The sequence below is a fragment of the Varroa jacobsoni genome, unplaced genomic scaffold, assembly GCF_002532875.2.
Source record: "Varroa jacobsoni isolate VJ856 unplaced genomic scaffold, vjacob_1.0 scaffold_1417, whole genome shotgun sequence".
NCBI classification, from domain to species: domain Eukaryota; kingdom Metazoa; phylum Arthropoda; class Arachnida; order Mesostigmata; family Varroidae; genus Varroa; species Varroa jacobsoni.
In genome coordinates, this window is record NW_019214319.1 from 321218 (window position 1) to 338945 (window position 17728).

General features: G+C 43.0%; 1 protein-coding gene across 1 annotated transcript in view; it reads right to left on the bottom strand.

The window, feature by feature from the left end:
• LOC111269818 (extracellular serine/threonine protein CG31145) overlaps nucleotides 1–14267 on the bottom strand; it is a 41303-nt gene extending 27036 nt beyond the window's left edge. The window contains exons 1-2 of the mRNA XM_022849669.2: nucleotides 14009–14267; nucleotides 1188–1587 (exon numbers count right to left, since the gene is read on the bottom strand). Of these exons, the coding sequence (XP_022705404.1) occupies nucleotides 1188–1441 (254 nt within the window). The 5' untranslated portion in view covers nucleotides 1442–1587; nucleotides 14009–14267. The remainder of the gene's footprint in view (nucleotides 1–1187; nucleotides 1588–14008) is intronic.
• Nucleotides 14268–17728: the final 3461 nt, after the last annotated feature.

The window sequence follows — 17728 nt, forward strand, 5'->3', positions numbered from 1 at the left end:
AACGTCCAACGTTTATGACGTCATTTGCCCTGCGTAGACAAAGGTTAAGGTTCAACGTTACGAAGGAAATAGTCGTGGGGTATATAGTAATTAGGAACAGTTGCTGCGGCCTCAGAAACTTAGAAGGACCGGAAACATACAACTAGAAACTAGGCCGGGAAGAGCCATGAACATGGGTTTAGGGCGCTGGTCAGTTAAAAGAGTTGGTCTGTTTGCCTGTTAGTACGGGTTGTGCAACAGCTGGAGGGACACTCAAAAGTTCGTCCGAACGTTCAGCACTACTGGGGTTGTTACCCCACGAATTTTTTCCTCGTGAAATGACGAGTAGCTCCCTCTCACCTACAGGTCGGTCACCGGCACTTCAAAATAGTCGAAAGCGCTGTCATGCGCCGCTAGTGCAAAGTAAAAAAGGTATCTTCCATATCCAGGCACTTGTCACACGGACCACATATAGTCAGACCTGGGCCCACATACAACTCTAAGTGATACATCGGCCAGCGGGTGGGCAGGCGGCCGGTTTATCAGCATCCGCAGCAGTGTCTTGAGGACTGTGAAGGCAACTCTTCTGGATGGCAGAAAGAACGCCACCGAAAGCACCGAAGCAATGCTAAATGATTCGTTTTCTTTCCTAATATTTTTCTTCGTCCGACACTCTAATAGACGTTGGGATTATATGTCCATTAACAGAAAGGGCATCACAGGCAGGCAGACATACAGACGTAGAGAAAAAAGTACAGAAAAAAACAGAAGACGCAACCTAAAATAGAAAGGGCGAAAGCAAAGGGACACAAGTTACGGTGGTAACGGTAGCAGCAACAACCATAGCAGCAATTGCACTTTGTTTGCTGCCGGCCAGACCGCATCGAATTTCAGAAACTCACAAAACTAAACCATATATGTGCATATATAATTTCTTCAAACAAAAGAATGTCTAAGGTTGTCAAAAAAACAGGTTTACAGTTAGCTAAAACCCTTCTTCTATCCTAATAGTTTTTTACCATCTTTACACTCACATACATTCTTTCTTCACTGTATTTATACATATATCAAAGTAAAGTATTTGAATGTTTAGATCAATGCTTGGTCAATAACAAATTGTTATGTTCTCTTATTTAATCTTTTGTTATACACCACGTGCCTTCATGCCTTCATTGTTGTTCATTCGTTATAAATAACTAATTACTAACCTGATATTCGCTTGCAACATGAATAGGAAGACAAGCATTATCACGCACAAAAGAATTGTCGTTGTTGCAAATCGTTGCCGAAATTTGTTCCCCCGGCATCGACAACCTTTTGTCGATGCGTCAGTCGCCGCCTCGAAGATACGGCCCAGGCCGGAAGTTCCCGTTGAGGAACGGAGCTTCTGGTTGGGGCCGCCCCCAATGCCTCCGGTTAATGGTGGCACTTCGACTACAGGCACGCTCACACCAAATGCCATCGTCGTGTTTCCACGGGTTTACCGCTTCGCCCAGACCACCAGGCACCACTGGCTTCCGCTAATACGCACAACGCCACAGCGATGTACGTAGCGGGCCTAGGACAGGCCCCCCACTCGGTCCCTGAGCGCAGACAGCTTAGCGTCTCCTGAAATACAAGGAAAAATAGGACTACTCCTTAACTCAGTCATTCAACATGACGACGGCTGGTCTTGAACCGATTAGCCCTGGCGCTTTCATCTTAAACGAATAGCAGATGAATAGGTCGCTGACCTTGCAACCAGCAATAATTAAACAAATTCTTTGAGGAATTTTAGTGATTTTTTAACTACATCACTAGGCTACACTAGGTTGTGTTTTCATCTAGAACGGGCAATTAGATATATGGAAAGACGACTTCTATTTGCACCTCATCACCCCTTAGCACAGACGCAAGAACCACGCCAATCGACACTAGCTGGCCAGGTTCTGCCGGGTAGGTTTTTTTTTGTACAGACTAATGCATACAAAAGGAGGCTGGGACACTACAGTCCGATTGGCCTACAATGAAGACAATGTGTATAGGTCGGCCCGACAGAATGGAGCATGGATACATCGCTACTTGCTTCAGACACGCTGTTATTTTATGGTGAACAGGCTACTCACTGTGGGGCTAGTAAAGGTCGAGAAAGCCGCCAAAAGCAGAAACCTCTGTTATGTTTCCTAAGGGTAACGAAGCAGTGCGATTACGACTGTTACGGCCCTCTGTGTTACGCTATTCTACATGGGACTGTGGAAATTTTCAGGCGCAAATAGATGAAAGGGGAAGAAGGCAAGAAAAAAAGGGCAACGACCCCACGAAGCAGAGGTCCTGGCGACGAAAGCAAATAGTTACATTGTCCCGGGATTTGTCTTTTGCATCCGACAAAAAGACTCCTACAGAGTAACTCGTTCATTAGTGAAGCAGCTCGCGTGGAAAAATCGATCACTGTCCAGCCAGGTCTATATTTTATTAAAGCATATACGTATAGATATTGCTCTAGGAGGATACTGACGGCTTGTGTGTTTGGCCTGGTACCAGTTAACATACGAGTATGGGTCCGATTGTTGGCTTGTAAAGCCATAGACACTTTATTCGTTCCCCGCCTGGTGTAACATAACATATTACCCGGACGTGGCTAAAGATGAAACGTGCTGCACGGTTGAGGCAGGGATGGTACTAGCATCACTTTCATTTTCGTCAATGTTCAGTTACTGCTACAGGTCGAGTTGAGGATAATAAAAGACGGACACGATACGGCGACGATATACTGCTGCACGTATATGTTCATGAACGATTGGTGCGTTGAGTCGATGTGTTTATATATCACAACATGCGGGTGTATGTTCATATTCCTTTAGCTTAAGTGGACGTATTGCACGACTCGTTCTCCAACGATAACTGTAGTTGCTCAATACGTGCCACGGGAGTGGTGGATAAATTATATTAATAGCGTGAGTGGGATTTCCTCTCCGGGTACGATAACTCGCATAGTGTGACCCCGTAACAGAAGCTTCTGCAAAGGCGCAACGAAGAGCCGAATAGAGCAGTAGAGATGGGACAAGTCTTTCACGTGCCGCTGCTCGATTTGTAAGCCTCCTGTATTCCAAAACCCTGTTGGTACTAACTCCTTTCTGCCCCTATTTTCCAGATCGTAATTACTAACTTAAAAAGAAAAAGTGCCTATTAAAAGCTTCATTCGAGAAAGAAGCTTACTACACAGAAATATTGATCTTGTTTGCTGCTCTCAGCGTGTGCATTACCACCATTAGCAATAGAAGCAGCAGATTATACTAAGGTTTTACGTGTTACTTTGCCCTAGGTAAAAATATCGGATTTTCATCCTGGTAAAATTTAATGGAGAACACTTTGACCTGAATAAATGGAGCAAGAAAAAAGACACATACTTTTCTTATGAAGATTTGTTGCAAACGCAATGAGTCATAGAAGAGGATGAAAGCAACGAGAGAATAGCAAAAAAAAATTATCCTAGTTAGGAATGACTCTCTAGCATTGTTCAAAGATTAACCTATAAACACACACGTTCGTTATATTATATTTTCTGTGCAGCTGTATTCCGTCCTCTAAACGTCTTTACGCTAGAATATACAGACCTATGACTGCATCCGTTAGGTGTCGATGCGTAGGGCAAGAAATTTCTGTTAATCAAACATACGTGTACATACTAGCGATGGATTCGTGTGCCTCGGATTCCCACGCTGCTGTTAGCTTTCAGCAAATTATTCCAGTGTACATGTATACAACTTCAGCTGGCTCGAGACGCCAAGCAGTATCAGACCTGTAAACTATAAAATTGTTGTCCACTGGTTTCTAGCTTATGCAGCAATGTCAATGGCACGTTTTACTGTCGTCGCCAGATGGCACGTACATATTAAATCTAACCCAAAAATAAAATAAGTGTCTCGGTGTATCTTTATATATATACGCCACGTACACATATAGTCTTCGGTTTGACAAGCAAAAATGCGGTTGTCTGAGGACCTCTTTGCCAAGGACCGGGGTGTCGCCAGGCCACCCTTATTTTACTTCGCCCTCTCCTTCTCTTAAAAAACAGAAGTCGTTTGGTGCTCCGGTCGGAACGGCCAAGCTGTTTTGAGGTGTCGTGCTGTCAATGTACGTAGTCGTTTTATGAACATTCGCTGGCTTCATCGAAGCTTTCTTTTGCTGGACTTCATAATATAAATTATATTGTAGCCCGACACACCCCGTATGTCGCACCCCGGAGGAAGAGATATTCTCCATTAGATTGATTTACACTTGTACTAAAGTGGTTAGTATAGCACATCTACTGCATATATTATCGTCGGGTGCCACCTACATTATATATGGAAGGTTTTATTTGTCTCGACTTATTATCTCCTTAATTATCTGTTAGGCAGAAATAGTAATAGTCGGCCATCGCATTTATTATAATGCTTGACTTAAAAAAATCAATAGGAACCGCCGTCACGTGCATCATCAAAGCTAGGTCGTGTCGAGAGATCAAGTGGAAGTGATCGTATTATCTAGCAAATTCTACCAAAAGGTTGGAGCAGAGAAGTGGAAACGACTGACGAGGCCAATAAGGCAAATACCGGGGTAAATATATACCGGGGTAATATGACTGTGATTTACCCACTCGAAAAGCATCCGCGCACCAACGCGGAAAACATGCAGGAGTACATGCATGAACGAACTTCAGCTTCAGTCCAACGGTTTACTATTTTCTCGTATGTAAGGGCCGTAAAAAACGATCATAATTGAGAGTTGCTGCATTGCAGGTCATCTCGCGGCCGAATCATCGCGCTAAGCTCTAGGCTTTCGGGAGTAATATCTCCCTAAATGCATGTTGGAGCGGGCAGTTTTTCAAATGCCTGTCGTTAGGAACGTCTGAGCCTGTACTAAGCACTACTTCAAGGCTGCAGAAACGGCCTGAAGTTATGCTGGCATCGTTCTAAACAGCCATATAGCAGCTAGCTAACGAACCAAATAAACTAGTCTGCAATCGGCTAAAGAGAAAAAGGCCGACTTGAACCCTACTTATTAAACAACAATCAGTTAAATCGGTCGGACAGAAAGGTGCGCTAACCTGTGATTGGCTTCTGCTTGGGAGAAGTTTTGACAAAGTGATTTCGTTTCAGAATATCAGCGGCTGCTAGTCGACGCAGATGTACGTAATTGTGTCGCTTTTTATCTGCAGCTTTCTTTGAAGGACTATAATAACGGAATAGTGAGGAGCACAGAAAATTAAAGTTTCATTGCGGATCCGTTCTTTCATTTGACTTTCTTCATGTTTCTTTTGGTATATTCTATGGTAGCAAAGACCGAATACGTGCGCTATATGTACATACATACATGTAATGTTTGCTGGTTGAACAGTGTCTTTAATTTAACGATGCGGTATGTGCCCGACACAATTCTGCCAGATCGCCTGTCCCCTGGCGCACCGTCCGCATAGGGGCGAACAACGCAACGCATCTAAAGAGGCGTTCAGATTTCCCTCACTTGATATGGACATTTACGGTCCTTTAAACTTGGCTGAAATGCATCTTTTCGCCTTAGCATGAAGTAGCATTGCCAGCTTCAGATTGGCGCAGTCATCCAGAATAGGACAGCTGACGATCAGACGAGCGAAAAGGCGTTACCTCTAGCTCGGCCATTCATTCGTAGTAATCCTTTTATTACGCACAGTTCTAAAGATCACCGACATCTGCTTATATTCGGCAGTTTTTAAAGACGCACGGTTATTTCTCTATCTTCCCCGTCACGTTCTCCGTCTCCAATATCCGATTTTTAGATCTTCACCTCTAACTCCCCGTTTTTTCTCTGGCTTGTAATTACTGTTGTGGCCTGGCATATCCGGTGGGATGCCGCCATCCCTGAAAAAGCGGCGCTGCAAATGGAAAATGGCTTTTGCTGCATAAACGAGAGAAACGTTTCTGTTCAACGAGCACATCCAGTATAACTCCGTACGAGTGCCAACAAATGCACTTCATCATTCGGATCTCCGAGCTTCCTGTTAGAAGCCTAACACTTGCCGGGAAGAGAAACAACCGGAGAATATAAAGGGAAAAGGAGTTCTATATCGTTGGTCCTTTCTACCACTGCCATCATCAGCTTGATCAGCGCCCAAAATTGCGTTAGCCTGGTCTACCGTGTTGCTTCAGCCTTATCGGTCATCAGTTTCTTAGACGAGGCCTTTCTGACCGTTGCACAAGACATAAGGGTCAAAGGCAGCAGCCGGAGTTCAAGAACGACGCACTCATTTTCTTGCGTAAATGAGATAAGAAAGGAGAAACAAAAAGTGAGTCTGAGGATAATAATATGCAAAAAAGAGCGACCATAAAAGGTCGATATAGGCGTCGGCTGAGAGAGATCGCAATATCGGATTTCGGGTAGTTTATACCTTCAAAGAGTAATATCATCATCGGCGAGGTGTTCGTCATTCGGGTCATCAATAGTTGAAGGTCTAGTAAGCACCAGAAGCAGCCTACAAGAGGGCTCCGTAGAATCAGAGGGGCTCTTTGAGAAGGCTCAGGATTAATGCGAGTTAGAGCATACGGGTAACAGAGAGTAGCTTCGCTTGGTGTAATTTCACTAGTTTGTTATTTCACTACATAACTTGCCTGTCTCTCTATATTAAACCCTTCTAACTTGCAACTAAAAGAAAGTCCTTCAGTAAAATTGATCACGAGGTACAATACACTGAGATGGCATCATCATTCACACTCTGCAGTCCGAACAGACAGGGACAAAGAAGAAACAAGTGAAGTGAGCGCTATAGCGCTAGTAGGGTTTATGCCCTTCTTGAATACGTAAAAGACAGGCCCGTGTTAACTTGCCTTAGTTGGCGAGTGATTGGCACTTTCCAAATGATCCCATAAAGCCGAATACAGATTAGAAAAGGTCGATAAGCTAATAATAACAAAAAAGCTTCTTCCTCTTTGGGTTTGGAATATACAATATACGAAATCAGCTTCTGGAACCTAGTCATATAGTTCGAAAGCTGAGTTACCTTTGTCGTTTAGGCGTCTCTTTGGTCAATATATATGTGCCTGGGGGGTACAAGTATTAGGCCAATTTTATTGGGAATTCCTTTGATATTTAAGTAATCTTGTCGAGTATCTATTGTGTCGAGAAGAAAAAGTTCGCTTATTTGTAGCTTTAGAGAACAGTAAGTAAATACTGTATCTTTTGTCACGACTCCTAGTCATGTGCAGATATCCAATGCTTTTTATTACAGAGTATATTATGTTATATAGAGGGCAAGTCGTTTTATCATACAATCTGAATGGATTATTGAAACATGGAGGATAATCGTAATTGATCTGATACGTCCAACTACCGTTAAATATAATGGATTCAAAATAAATAGCATCTTATTCTCTGTGTCTCTTGGAATAAAAGCGATACGATGATGATTTGAGCCTTTGAAAACGAGCACGCTATACTGACTCCAGTTACGAGGGCTGACATATTCATGCTGTTGTTTCTGTCTTTATCACCGTTGGTTCTTATAACCCCGCTCCACAATTACCTTGACCTTGAAATAAGTATTCAATTTAGGATGCTGTGGAAGCAATCACCATTGGGCGTTAGGAGGTAGTCACATAACGGTCATTGTATTGGATCGGGTACGTTGCAGGAACTAAGGAGCCTCGCATAGAAAAAATGTCAGGTGGGCGGAGTTGATAAAGGAGACACTGTCGCTCACCGTTTCGAGGACAAGACTGATTATTGAACTATTGCCGGATTACGACCTTCCTGCTTAACACACGACAAAGCAAAACTAAGAAATTGGGCCCATACTGGTGTTTGCGGTGGTGCCACATATTGATGTCGGTAATGACGATCGGAGTACGGTACAAGTATTTTAGGTGTCTATATTGCAGCCATCGAGGACGACACTCACGCTCGGAGGGAGGTCACAAGATCATCATGTAGTCACTTAAATCCCGACTAACCGGCCAAGGTTAAATGAAATTTCACAAATTGATAAGTGCTACGGTTAGTCGAAATGGTCTGTTAAACCGTTCTGGTCATTCTTGTTTAGGGTTGGTAATAGTCGATAGTTGGCACCATGGCCGATGTGCATTTTAAGGTATCATGCTTTATGTACCATATATGAAGGAAATAATGAAATATAATAGGTATGTTTTGTGTTTACCCGCCGAACAAGGAGAGTTTTGGCTAGTCAGTTGACCTAGCTAGCTTCCTGAAGTGTCGGGCGATTAAACGATCAGCGATTCTATTCATTAGGTGGTTACCCGAAAGTCAAATAAAATAGCAGAAGACTATGTGGGCTAGTAGTTTACTAGTCTGTCGAACTAGCTAATTATTATAGGAGGGTCTCGCTTCGTGGGAACTACAATCGTCCGGTTTGATTTTAGCATAGATGAGCATCAACTGAGTCTGCTAGAGTCGATCAAACTCTATATATGAAACGTGTAACCTTCGCGAGGTTGTCGAAGCAGATCCTGCTTTATCGTCAGCTTGGCCATCTCGACCAAATTGCCACCATTCACTCGCTGACGGCACCTTCGTTGTCGCAAGTGCAGCTTAGGTATCTTGTAAAATATTCCTAAGGGCAGCGAGCGGTAAGTCGTTTGAGCTCAGCGATATGCTGTTATCTAATTGGAGCTATGCATAACGGCCATAACATTACAGTAGGCATTAAGGACAGCCGGTACTTCACACAGCGCGAAGAATATCTTCACTGTCACAAAGCGGTAGCAGGCAAAAATAGAATAGCGATCGATAGACATAAATTATAGAGCCAGCGGTTACGCTAAAAGTGGCGTCTAGAACGCGCTGAACAAATTTCTATACCAAAACGGCAGCAACGGTACTTGTTGTTTATTGATAATTATCGAAGCCCATTTCCACTTGTATACAGTGGTAGAGGGATTTTTAAATCTAAAGGTACGAAATAACACTTCGCCTTTCTTGAAACAGCGGCACACGATCAAATCTCCAGCATCCTCCAGCACATGCCTCGTGAACAATGCTTTGTATGGATTACAACGGCTGACGAAATTTAAAGTTCAACGAAACTTACGTGTAATATACGTACAGAGCTGCAACAAACATGAGGCAAAACTTAGGTCTCACATAGATCGCAACACTAAATATGTATCTAGATGAATCGATAGCAAAACTTTTGTCTGCCTTCAATCGTTTACTACATTCGTACAATCAGCGTTGTAAACCAGAAATTTTCGAAGATAATTCGCCAGTCTCTTGTGTCAGTGACGTTTGCATTTTTTCGAAATTTCCACTCATACGAATGGAAAGTTCAGGTTGCTTCATAATAGTAACTATTAAATTTAGTAATGATATTTTTCGTTGTTAAGGAAATTGTTTTTTTATGTGCAATGTTACAAAATTTTCGATTAGACCAGTCCGCAGAATACCATTGGTTACTATACGCTGAGAAAAACAACAAGTCAAGCCCCTAATGCGCTATATTCAAATCCAACTCTCACACACAAAGAGCATCCAACATTAGAGTAATTACATAACAAAAACTGTGTATATTCTTATAATTTATACATGCTTCTACACACGCATAGACGGATTGATAGAGTTAGAAACTCACTACACAGCAACGTGTAAATGTTTAGTTAGTTATACCAAACAAACTCCATGATGAACTTTACATCACCTGGTCGAACGATGCAAGTACAGCAGCCGCCCTTCTCATCAACGGCAGGACACCTTCATGACTCACTGGCCTGGTGGGCCTATAGCAAGAGCTATTTAGGCAAGAGTTTTGCCTCATTTCGTTATGCCGTTTCCCTCACTACGAAAACGCAAACGAAGAATTTGAACGATTGAAAAACTCCGTAATCGAAATGATTAAAATAGAATGTACTATTGCTTGTAAAGGTTGTAATACCAATGGAGGTGACACCCGCATTACACGACAGTCCATTCTTGTCGTCGTAAGCTTCTTGTCGTGATAAATTCTGGCGGCAGCGATAGTGAAAGAAGACTTTGTTGCAAGCTCGCTGGTGATCAAGTAATCCCGCAAGTGATTCGAGCGTCTAGAGCGAAGCAGTCACCGCAGCCCGGGTGAAGTGATCCGTTCGGATCGCCTCTACCCGCCTACCCTTACATATATCAAGGCCGATCCTATACCCACAAAAGAAGTTAGGACCAATAACGGATAGACAGTTTGATCGAATATTCAGGTCCCGTTGAGTTCATTCGTCGGCTCGTTTTAGCCTGGTTCCTGACTGGCCTGTCTGCTTTTCCTCTTTCTCCTATTTCGTCTGAGAAGCTACCGGGTCGGACTCTTGTCTTGATAGTGTTTCAGTAGCAACAACTATAGCGCTTCACGCATCTCATTGTGAAGACCCATCCCCGTTTCTGTGGAACAGCTCGATATCTGTTTTGGTAAGCGTGCCAAACATGAACGGGAAAAACCCAACGTGAAGGGACTCCGACGCTCATCGTAGGCAAAAGGCGCTCTCGCTGTGCTCATCTGCCTTAACCATTGCCTCACTCTGTTGACTAGAGCAGAGTAAGTCCCAGCCGACTCCGAGCACAACTGGCCTACTCGTTTTGCGCCCGATCTTAAGCGCTTTTCCCCTCCTGCCTCTTTTTAGCCTGTCGTTTTGACGCGTTCGCATTTTTTTGCCCGCTTTCGTTCGTTTAACTGAGTTTCCTCCGCTGGTTGGTTGCTTGGCTGTACAGTGGAAGAAAGGGCGGCGAACCCGGTGCGACAACCAAACGAATCGAGGTAAACGAGACGGGAAGCACCAGGGACCTCGTAGAGCCTTTAAATGGAATTATCCCTTTCAACTTTATAGATGGAAAGATAGCTAGATAGCTGTCGTAGCTGCAACTGGGCTATGGGCCCAAAATAGGGCATAAGATGATAGGGGGCAAATGTCGTACTTATGTTGGATATCTAGGAAGAGATGAGGACTAGGTGGCGGGTTGTGCAGCTGCACTATCACTGCATAGAAGGAAGCCAGTGAAGGTGGAATTCATTTGAGGCTAATATCGGAGTATGATTTCGTCATGTTGGTAGACTCATATACTGTTGAAGTGCCCATAGGATTGAAAAGCTGAGCTTGCTTGCCGCAGGTACCAGGGTCACTTTAGGGAAATTCTAAAAGAGGCAAAGAGAAATGAGCAATGAGCTAAAAGTTCTACGGCGCGTATAGTCCATTTGATACCGCCAAGTTTTATCTCTTATTGGAGACTGGCATTAGAAAAAAACAGAGTGCACTACAAAATATAGGGAAGCAAGTAGAATCGAACTCTAGACAGAGCATTTCCTCGTTCATCGAATCGTGCCTAATTTCAGCCGCCGCGGTCGCCGCTTCCAGCGTCACTTCACTACTACCACGGCTTGCGAGCTGTATATGTCGTTCCATGTATGTGCCCCGACACTATGTTGTATCCGTGGCGTGAAATAGTAATAACACGACGATATCCTAGCATCCCATGGAGGAAGAAAATGGCCCAGATGAGAAAAATTATGCATGTTTTTTTCGAGGGCCTATAAATCTTTTCTTCCTTTCATACACCATTTATTCAATCTCAGCGCTCTTGCCCCAGCCTCACTCATTTTCTCTCATATACTTTTTCCGTTTGTGTTGACCGAGCGAATCACGTCGGCGTTTCAGAGTCCCCACGGGAACTGTTCCATCTCTTTCCCTTCACCTCAAGTATGGGTATTATTACCATGTTGTGTAAGTAATGGTACTAGCCGCAGTCGTAGTATTAGGAGTAACTTCTGGATTACCGCTCTTTGAAGTGAGCACAACTTGTCGGTGTATGGTCGACTCCGCCGTCGACCGTTTTCTCCACGTTCTCTACACCAGAATTTTTATTCAAATTCAACCATTTTAGAGACTCTCGGAGCGACTCACGTTTTCGGGTCGCCCCACACACTGAAGCATCTAGACGGATTCACTCGGCCAGAGCCGTAAATATGGACGGGTGGCCTGTAGTAGGCCGTTCTGACTCAAGCGTTCGTCGTACTCCCTTGCTTCATCCACAAAATCGACAGGATTGACTACTCCTCCATTATGCTTCCCATATGTCGACCGCTATAACAGAACGAAAAAAACAGATATACAAGAGCTCCCATAAAAAAAATTAAATTATCAGTCCAACTATAGTATTAGAAAAGGAGCATACGGGGCTGTCATGGTACGACGGGTAGATCGGCCGACTCAGGGGAGACGGGAAATACGCGGCCAAAATAAAAACGATTGTTCCCCAGGGTAACCATTTTTGAAGAAAGCTAATTCGAACGTTTTGCAGTCGAACTGAACCTTCTTTAGAAATTAACACGTAATATTTGCGTAGACACTTATATGCGAACATATATTTTTTGTAATAATGATAATGGATGGTAATCATGATGGTCCATTTAGACGTTTTTGTCCGCGAAACGGCCACGTATACAGCAAGACAATGAGGGCATGCGCTTCGATCCCAGATATGAACTGTGGCCGAATGAGATTACTAAAAAGTGCAAATCATAGACAGCTATGAGATGTGTTTCAGTATAACTTCACACGTTTTAGTCTGCACTCTTGCAGCAGGACAACTGGAATTGCCTCGTGGGCGACAACTTTTTTGACTTACTTTATAGTCTACCAATGCCAAAAGTGTTCCAGGGCTGTGCTAAATGCTCTGAGGAGTGGTGCTTATGAGGGCAAGTGTACTCTATGGCGGTATTATTAGCCAACTCCGATTTGGCTTCATCGTGCGGGTTGTGTTGAAGTCAGCAATTCTGGTGATAAAAAAAAAATCAAAGTGTTTGCGATCAGACGGCTAATAAATTTACCGCTGATGAGAACGACTCTGGGTTAAATAACTGGAGTGAGTCGCATCGTTGGCAGTTGAGCTAACAAAAGCCTTTGCCACTCATCATTTAACATGCACTTATATTCGAGTGATGAAAAGTAAGCTCATTTCATTACTGTAAAAAAAAGTTTTAAAATAGATAGAATTTTGCGCTCTTTTTGGTGATTTGTAAACATTTAATTGAAAGCGGATCAGCAGCGACGGTTGATACTCCTCGCGCTTTGAACTCAACCTTCTCTTTGAGAAGAACAATTGCCATCTTGATTGTACCTGCAGGATCTGTTCCCATGTCTGACTGGATACCACGTAGAGAGTAACAAATTACTATACATTAATAACTGACGAATGACCTTTGTGTGTGACCCCACGTGCTAACCGTCTGTGGCCTAACACGAAACCGACAAGAGGTTACTTACAATATGTCTTATACGGCAACGTAGCTCATAGTGCACGCTCTTAAATAAAACTTGCAGGTAATCTATGAAAACTTACAATCGTCCATTACAGATAGGGAGCTAACGCAAAAAGGATAGTTATAGGCTGGATAGACGCATTACGAGCTCACAGGTGTGTCACGATTATATTGAGGAAAAAGTTCCCCTGTAAGCCCTGAATGTTCCCCAGAGCCTTTCTGCAAGAGCTCAGATAAATGGTGGAATACTATATATACACGCGACTGTCGCTGTATAACATTTAGGTGGCCAGTGGGTGGTTTTCTTGGTGCACGTTAATTGATAGGAAACGATTTTGAAAAGTGATCGAAAGTAAATTAATTAAAAAACAATTGATTTGCTCCGCCTTTCGGTTATTAGAGCCTTCAGCAGTTTAGCTGCTTCTAAATAAAAGACTTACTGTTAAGTTAGAGCTTTACGTAGTGATCTAAATGTTAGGAAAAATCATATACACATATAGGGCTGATTTTATGAACTACGACAACCATAACTGAACGTGGCTGGGAGGCGACCTTTAATTAAGATTAAAGTATAATTCTCAGTTCGTTTGAGGCTTCTGACAGCTCCTTTAGCCGGCTGATCAGATTTTCAGAAAATACCCATGTATTGTCTCCATAACCCAATAGATTGCATGCACAGCACGTATTATACTATCAACTATACAACATTACTGTGATATATAATATTGCGCTGACGTGTTCCCAGTATTACGTACGGCTACTTCGTACCCAAAAAGCTATATAAAAAAAACTTTGTTAACCACTTACCTTGCTATCGGTGGTTTGGCCTTAATTCTGATCGAATCTACTTCGTTCAACATCCTGACACCAGCGCCTACAAACATTTCAACACAGAAAACAAACAGTGCGTCAAGACGATGTGTTGCATGCTCAAGATGACGCGACACTCGTTTATTAGTTCATGATACTCAGCTTTGGTTGTTCCAGACTATATGACCGGTCAGCTCGTTTATGGTCGACTCTGTATTCTATTAGGTGTTTGTTAAAGTCAACCTAATCCTAATCATGCTTGATCGAGTTTAGTATTTCATTCTATAGGCTATCATATTGTAGGAGTGATTAGTGCAGGAGTAGTCAGGGGCAAAATTTGTATTGGCCGGTACGTGCCACGCCAAGTTCTGATGGGTTCACGAAAGCTCATGAGGCAGACGCTGATGGCCGCGTGTTGTGGGCTCCATTTACACACGAAAAAAAAAAAAAACACATTTGGTCTAAACATAAAATTTGGGTAGCTAATGAGAATTAGTTTAATGACAAATTGAGCGATTTTGACGTTCAGATACGTTATCGGACTCTTGATTATTGATGACGTGAGAACAATCTAATACTACGAAAAAACGAGTGTGGCTGAATGGGCACGAAATTGCGATTTCGAATCACATGTATCGTAGGTGATGGTGCCAATGGCAGTAAATGATAGAGTTATATTGTATCCGTTAAAGTGTATCAGTAATCTAATTAAAGTAAGATATACAATGAGTATGGCAGCAATGTTTACCCAAAACAGAATAAGAATTTATGGGTTGACCGAAGAGTTATAGCGCTCCTCAGTAGAGAATAGAATGGGGTGGATGAACAAAGCGCAGAGGCAAAATCGAATCAATCTGTTTTGAAGTAAATCGGCCCGATTTTGAAATACAGACCATTCTGAGTAAGGCATACAGGCCACTCGACCGCTGGCCAAGCATAGTATTATATAACGGGCATGTTCTACTACGATAATGTCGCTCTCGCCAGACTGCGAAGGTTAGGGCACAGAGCCCTCTATTTTCAATAACCGAGCGGATGGGTCTGAGTCGACATAAGCTCACATTATGTGTATGTACATTGGGACATCCCACCCTAACGGTACACGATTGTTGTAACTTCATAACAATAAAATGATATAATGGATAGTATTATACAGCAGATGAAAGGATAAATCTGTCTGCTGACCTAGACTGAATCCAGTACATGCTGTACTCACGTGCATACACACGTGAGCGAAATAAGATGGAGCGTAAGTAAAAGATATACCTTATGTAAGCCTGTGCGACACGAACAGCTATCTAGCTTAACGACTCGTTCGCAATATGTACATGTCCTTTGGAATCTAACGTTCCAGCCGGATATAAATCAGCTCAAAAGACACAAGATAAATTGACGGTCTTGATTAAATCACATCGCGAGTTATAACTTTAGTTTACCCAGGCTAGACAGTTCGTACGCGCCGTATCGTTTGACGTCTTTCCGCATACTGTGCGCGTCACTAAACGCTCGTCGCTGTTTGCGCAGTCTCGTTCTCTCTTTCCTTTTGAAAATCTTCAAATGTCAACGACCCTGGTGACGTTTCGAGCGAAACTCCTTGTAGCTAAAACGTTGCCTCTTTTCTGTTCGACACTCTTCGCATAAGAAAGTCAACTGCTTCCACAAAGACCAGTCGGATACACCGCGCCTCTCCAGGAGCATATTATTATTAGATTTTTATTTATAATGAACATGAAGGAATACACATTATCGTACTTCAAAGTCAAGAGCTATCGTTCGGCGGTATTCACCAACCAGCTCAAGCCTGAAGTCCGTAAAGCAGATGCTGGTGGGTTAGAACACGGTACGAGGAATCACTCCGTCTGCCTGTTAATGCTTGTGTACAAGAGCAATACCGTCAAGTCAGGCATAAAAAATGAAAAGTTATCCGCCACAGGTGGTCGCTAGCAGACGACAGTAAAAGCCTATCGCGCAAACACTATCATAACCAGCTCACCGACGCACCGTATTTTTACTGAGCATTGGCTTTAATTGACGTTAGGTCCGGAATTGATGCAAGGTTGATGTAAGTTCCTATACACTATACACACGGTGAAGTCGTCTATGACGATCGTTTCCGAAGACCTATCTATTAATCCGGCATAAAAATGTACAGGTACATATGCTGAAATTACATTGTTGGAAGCTTGTACGAGGTGTCTCTATAGGGGGATTTGATGTCGTATGTAACGTGTCCGATAGCGTGGAACGTTTCAAAATGGTAGTAATTGCTTTGACAACACTTTATCCGCAAATTGGATGGTTACCTTAGATAATCTTATCGCGGTGTTTGCGGTTACGTCGTAATTCATTCTTAATTACTTATAGATTTAATTATTCGTCATCATTTTTGCGCAAAATACATCTCATCTTTAAGGATCATAATAAAAATGACATTTTCTTATCACGCATACACTACGTTGTTGGTGAGATCCAAAAACCGCAACTGGCAATTTTTTTACTCAGAAAATCAAAACCCATTATTGAGACGTTCATATCCTGAGAAGCAGGTAGGAACGTGTGCTCTTCCGTTTGTCCAAGTTAACTACATAATAGTATTAGCCCCAATCTTTGCGTGTGTTTTCTATCTAGGCTATTTTCTTTCATCCTCACCACTTTAATCTCAATCGGTAGGCTCCGCAGTCGCCGCTTCATAACGTAAACACTACAAAGATCATCATAGAAAGGGTCATATGAATTTAAAATGAATGTTACTGTCGGATTTAGCGGAATTCTTAGCTACATTGTGCTTATCCCGTACGGACGATGGGACAATGCCAGGTTTTCTTTTAGACACTGTCCCGTGCACCCGATCTTTTGGTCTATTTAGCTGAATTATGATCTTGTACAGGACCGACTATACGAGCTGAACTAGGTTCAGTGCGACCTACAGGCGTCTGTGGAACCGGCAGCCGTTTAGTAATAAAACAATAGAGCTTCCCGTCTAATTGATCTGGCTCCAGCCTCTCAGTTTAAGGCCTGTTGATGATTCGAAGGTGGCGTTGGTATGGCCATTGCAGTGAGTAATTTCCTATAGAAAAATATTGGCTTTCTGAAAGACGGATATGCCTGCAAAAGGTTGGGTCCACTCCCCTTGAAACAGCTGTTGCAGGCCGCTATTTCCCTTACGCTCGATAACGTCAACCCTACCAATTGCAGCAATCAAAATGCTGATGGTAAACACTTCTAGGAGCTCAACAGGATGGTGAAAACTTCTTCTCTATAGGTATGAGCAAACGTATGTGCAACTGTTGTCCCTGTAGACTGTACGAGGTTTTGAGTTGAAAATCAGCATAAAACTTAGATCTAACGAAGGCTACCGCATGTATTGTATTTATTTCGGTGTCCCCCCCCCCCGAACAGTCTCTAAATTTATAAATGGACTTCAGCCACCCGGAATTCAATCGCCAGATTCAGGCCCCACTATTGTGTCGAATTGCTTCACTGATTATTTGGGTCAGACCTTTATCCTGAAACTATGCTTCGCACCCTACCTGATACCGTGTTGGACAAAGTGGAGAGCCTTCGGCCGCGCTGAACTGACTGTATTATGATTCACATCGTGAAAATACAAGCAAATGTTCAAGTTCATGAGATCCAAATGGGGTGCCGAAATTGCCATGCCGACTGGCGCTGGCAGGCGATTTACCTCAGGGTGACCTTCATTTTTCGCAAAGAGCT